The following is a 5,568-nucleotide window of genomic DNA, read 5'->3' as shown; positions in this document are numbered from 1 at the left end:
TCCATGCATTCCCAATGACCCTTGATCTCGAACAACTTATAAGCGACGTTGCTTTCGAAGTCGAACCATTCAGGGACGACGGTGAAGTTCTCCGGTCGCTGGCGGCTACCGCCGAGCAACTCAGAGGGCGGCCCGAAAAAGGCCAGCGAAGTGGCGGCGCTTATGGTGAAGAAGACCGAGTTGACGCCGAGTTGAGTCGCAGCTCGTGGAACCAAGTGGCAGAGGAAGTCATGGACGATCCATTTGATGTCGGTTGATTCTTTGAGGAACTGAGTTAAAGAGGGAACGAGTTTGTCGTAGGCCTTTTTGAGGAAAGGGACTTTGTGAATCGGCAACTCGGAGGTTGACTCAGTGCCTTGTGGTAAGCCATCGACGTGAGGTAAGGGAAAGGAAACAAAGTCTATGTGAGGATGTTTTGGGAGACGTTGGAGGTTCTTTGGGGTGGAAATGAAAGATATTTTATGACCCTTTTGAGCTAGGAACTTGGAGAGCTCAAAGAATGTCTTAACATGGCCATAAGCTAGCCAAGGGAAGATTGCTATGTGAAGCCTATTATCTTTCTTCTCCATGTAAGCGAGACAATCTAGATCTAACACCTTACAAAAACTAAAGTCTATAGGTTGGGATTCAATTTATGTTTGCCCATTCTGAAGGTAATTATAATTGAAGCTAGAGTTTTCAATAATAACTTTACAATTTTTGATTCCATTGATGCCCATTTAAAGTTGGAATATGATTGCCCACTCTTTAGCCTCTATTGTTTTTTTGTTTTTTGACTGCTCGCGGGACGTCGATGCCTTCTTTTGTCATTAATAAAGCATGACGTTTCAAAAAGAAAATAGTAGTGTAAAACACTCTATCCATTAATGCACTTTGATTGTAAAAAAATTATCAAGAAACTCAAACTTTTCGACACCGTTCATTTACCAATCCAGTCACAATTCAAATTTTTTTATTAAAATATTTTCACTTACAAAAATTTAAATTAATTTTTTTTCTCCTACAGTATTTTTTTAATATAAATTTACTTTTTAACTCAAATTTATTGTGGAGATTGCATGAAGTAATATATAATTTCATACCAATAAAAAAACTTAAAATAATTAAAATAAAAACAATTATATTCATATTTGATATATATATATATATATATACTCATATAAACACTAGTAATTTCTTCACCAAGCAGTTGCAATGAAGTAAGGAACTAAAGCATACTCAATGGTGGATTCATCCCACTCCAATCCATCCCACCATTGCATGGAACCATAAATTGTTGGCAAATTGTGTTGAGAAAAGTATATGTGGGTGTTCTTTTACATAGAAAATGGATGAAGATGTGAAATAGCTTATATGCGTAAAATGACTCAAAACATAGAAGTTAACATTTTAAGTCAAGTTGGACTCTTAAAGTGTGTTAGGTTAGTTTTACATGTAGTGTCTCAACAACAAATTAGAGGCATTATTGCCTTGACAATCAATCACAGCCAGTCTCCAAGCAAGGAAAAGACAATGCCCATTGACAAATACTTCTTAGTTTTGGGATATCTCTGATTGATAATGTTCTAAGGCTTGGAAATCCCTCTTCTACTCTTTCATTCCCACTTACGAAGTTCATGCAAAGCTAGTACCTCCAAGCTACTTGGATTATTTTTATATGATAGAAGGAATTTTAGATGAGTGGTGCTCGCTAAATCAGGTCATTTGTCTTCCAAACTACTTGAATTCTATTTTATATGATAAAAGGGATTTCACCGTGCAAAATTAAAGATGAGTGGTGCTCGTTGAATTAAGTCATTTAGTTGTTGTAATATTTAAGTGACAAGTAAAAGAGAGAGTCTTTTATTGCTTAAGTCTATTACTAACTGTAATTTTGATAATTAGTGGATGATTCAATATTTGAGTGTAATCCTATAAATGCAAGTTTTTATCAAACTAAGTGAAAATTGTCTGTGTTTATTTTTTAATTTATGTTTTTGGTAATGTAATTATTTTGATATTAATATTATATATAGTATATCGCCAAAATGGGATATTTCAAAAATCATAGATACATTTTTTTGATAGAATTTTCACAAATCTTTTTGTCTCATGCATACATGTACATGACAAGATATTGATAAATACCCCTTACTAGGGGCCACACCCATGTCAGTTCAAATCATTCACAATTTGCTCTGCCGCTATGATTTTGGTCATCTTTTCGGACCCATGGACAATTATTGCGCTTATTAGGTAATTTGTCATGCTAAAGTGACAACATATTTTAACTTCTACTCATGTTTCAGAACACAGAGGTTATGAATTACATCATTACCACACCAATACTCAAGATTACAAAGCTCACTGACATAGAAGATTAATCTTACTATAACTTCGTAATAGTAATTAATTATTAATTATTTAATATAACTTTGTTGATAATTATTAATTGTACTGTATTAATTCTCACACAATTTAAAAATTAAAGTTATTTTTAGACTGTTTTTAATTTTAGCTGTAAATTCTTTAAAAATTACTTTTTATAATTTTTACCAAATAATATTATAAACTTTTAATAATTAAATAAGTGAGTTTGGGCTTTAAAAAATGATATGTAAAATGAAATTAAAGTTGCCATCAACAATATTGGTATGTACCATAATACTCTCCGTATGTTGCTAGCAGGGAAACTACAGTAGATAATGTAAATACTTGAGGTTCCGATTAATGAGGTTTCAGAACCCAGAAGTAGCGATAGATGTCCATGTCGTTATTAGAGCACACACACACACACACATATATATATATATATATATTCTAACAAATTACAACAACACGTACGTCCACAAGCTCTCTATTACTTAAGTGACTCAGTTCCACCCAAACTTTCTTGCAAAAGGAACTCAGCAAACTCGTCCAAGTGCTTCTCTCTGAAGTTCCACGTTGCAAAAAATCTCTCTCATAGTCCTTGCTTGGCCAACTACGTCAACCATGACTAGCGTAATCCACTCAGCAACTGAGTTATTCGTAAACGACCTGGTTTTATCATCAAGCAATGTAAAAAGTAATAAGTTAAATATATTTATAGAGGATGTTTAGTACCTAAATTCGTTTCCTGATTCGAATCATGATTCGTGATTCGTTACAGTATTTTTTCTCATAAAAAATACACGTAAATAAAAAATAATTCTAATCGCATTGTTCTAATCCATGAACCAAACGTCTCCTATAAACTAATGAGTTAGCAAGGGTGAGAAGAGTGGACTGAAGAGTGGCAGTAGACCACCCTTTAATTTTTTTTTTCTTAAGACATTTCTATGTAAAAAAAAGAACTTTTCCTGCTTCTTAGGGGGAAAAAATAAACTTTCGCATCTCTCTTTCCTTAGAGCCATTCGATTTTTTGAGGTTTTATTTTCTTTTATTTTTTTGGAAGAAGAGGGGAAAAAACTCTTTTTTTAAGGAAAAAAAAACTTTATGCAACAAAGACGAGTAGTAAGAGAAAAATGATCATATTCCGCTCCTTCCAAAATTTTGGGCAATTCTATTGTTCAATACTCCAAAAAATAAGGGGGAAGAAAATTAATAATAAGAGTGAAATATCACACACTTTCACAATATAAACAATAATTTTCTCCCATAAAAAAACAATAATTTTCGGTCATTTGTTGGCCACATACAATACAAATATTGTCATTGATCGTGGCTTGCTTTCAATGAGGTTTCATATAAAATAAAATAAAATAGGGTAAGGACTACGTACTCAACAAGCTCTTTACACACACGCACACAGAGAGAAAAAGGGGGAAAAAAAAGTCGTCAACAAGTTCTCTCTTACCACATAGTAGGGCGAGTTTAAAAAGCGGATCAGTTACTTTTCGAACTATAATTCACAATGAATTCAGTGAACTCAGTCAAGTACTTGTTCTGAAGTTCCACGTTGCCGAAAATATCCTTCATGTCATGTGCCTTTACCCTGAGCAGCTCTCCTTCTGGGTCAACCATAACTCGTTGAATTGACTCAGCCACTGAGTTACTCGTAAATGACCCGGTTTTCTCATCTCGAGGAATTTCTAACCCGATTCCCCGTCTGTGTAACAGCCTCGCAACCAACCCGAGATCCGAGCTACCCCCGGGAAACAAAATCAACGCCTTTCCAAATCCAAGCCCTTCAATAACTGAACTCCAACCGCAATGCGTCAAGAACCCACCCACCGACGGGTGACCCAAGATTTCGAGTTGGGGAGCCCAACCCCTCCATACCAAGCCCCGACCCGAGACCCGAGTTTCAAACCCAGTTGGAATTAAATTTGAACCAAAAGTTCCTTCAACTAGTGGCCGATCATTGACCACCCAGATAAAGGGCAACCCGGATTTTTCTATCCCATGACCTAACTCGTGAATCAAATCTTGACTCAGACTCAATTCGGTACCGAGTGCGATGTAAACCACCGAATTCTCTTCTTTACTGTCGAGCCACTGCTTTAAGCCTCTCAATCTCTCGTCTCCATGGGATTCTTCACCTTTCCAAGGTGGTGGCAACAGTCCAATGGGAAGAACTGCCTTTTGGTAAAGCTTTCTGAGTAGACTCAGTGAGTCGGACTCAAATTCGGAACACGTCCTTGTTACAACGATATCGCAACCTTGGACCACCTCAGCCAACCGTTGAAAATCAGAGACCTCCGAGTCCATGCAGTCCCAGTGACTCGTTATCTCATACAACTTGAAAGCGACGTCGTTACAAGCAAAGTCCATCCACCTCGGAACGACGGTGAAGTCCTCTGGTCGCTGACGGGAGCGATTTAGCAACTCCGACGGTGATCCTAAAAACGACATCGTGGTGGCGTTGTATATGGCAAAGAAAACTAGCTTGATCCCGAGTTGAGTGGACACGACGACTCGGGATAGCCAATGACATGCGAAGTCGTGGATAATCCAGTTCACGTCGTTTGAGTCTTTGAGGAACTGAGTCAAGGCGAGTTGGAGCTTGTCGTAGGCCTTTTTGAGGAAGGGGACCTTGTGGATCGGTAACTCGGAGGTTGACTCAGTGCCTTGAGGCAATCCATCTACGTGAGGAAGAGGAAGTGGGATCAAGGATATGAGATGGGAAAGGTTTTGGGGAATGAGTTTTTTGAGGCGGTTGAGGTTATTAGGGGTTGAAATGTAAGAAATTTTGTGACCCTTTTGAGCTAAGAACTTGGAGAGCTCAAAAAATGGCATTATGTGGCCATGGGCTAGCCATGGGAACATTGCTATATGAAGAACATTTTGGTTCTTGTTGGACTCCATAGTTGTTTGTAAGAAGAGAGCAAGAGATCGATAAAACTATAACGGTAGATGTTTACTAAAAGAAAGAGATGGAGAATAGTATAACTGTATATGTATATCAAAAGAGAAAAAAAAAATCTCTTTGTTTGGTGATCTGCCTCATTGATCAATGGCTGAGAATACGTAAGATTTCTGCCTCAATTATTAGTCCAGGATGGGACAATCAATCAACTGGACTTCTTTTTTATTTTTTTATTTTTTTATTTTTGTGAGGAAATCGGAAATCAATTGGACTTTGATCACTATGAAAAATCACTGCCA

General features: G+C 36.9%; 1 protein-coding gene and 1 pseudogene across 1 annotated transcript; both read right to left on the bottom strand.

Moving 5' to 3' along the window:
• The window catches only part of LOC112090356, a 1,256-nt pseudogene extending 640 nt beyond the window's left edge, over positions 1–616 (bottom strand).
• Positions 617–2,828: 2,212 nt separating this feature from the next.
• Positions 2,829–5,310, bottom strand: LOC21411662 (UDP-glycosyltransferase 91C1). Its single transcript, XM_024161449.1, has 2 exons — positions 3,818–5,310; positions 2,829–3,018 (listed from the first exon to the last, which is right to left on the bottom strand). Exon 1 carries the CDS (start codon positions 5,266–5,268, stop codon positions 3,847–3,849), a length of 1,422 nt encoding a protein of 473 aa, XP_024017217.1. The 5' UTR covers positions 5,269–5,310; the 3' UTR covers positions 2,829–3,018; positions 3,818–3,846.
• Positions 5,311–5,568: the final 258 nt, after the last annotated feature.

This window comes from Morus notabilis, unplaced genomic scaffold (assembly GCF_000414095.1).
Source record: "Morus notabilis unplaced genomic scaffold, ASM41409v2 Scaffold329, whole genome shotgun sequence".
In the NCBI taxonomy this organism is placed as follows: Eukaryota; Viridiplantae; Streptophyta; class Magnoliopsida; order Rosales; family Moraceae; genus Morus; species Morus notabilis.
The sequence above is the reverse complement of the archived record's forward strand: the minus strand, read 5'-3'. Positions and strand labels throughout refer to the sequence as shown.

What these genes read in the sequence shown, in the direction of transcription:
- LOC21411662 (XM_024161449.1), bottom strand. Translation starts at nt 5,268, where the DNA reads ATGGAGTCCAACAAGAACCAAAATGTTCTTCATATAGCAATGTTCCCA.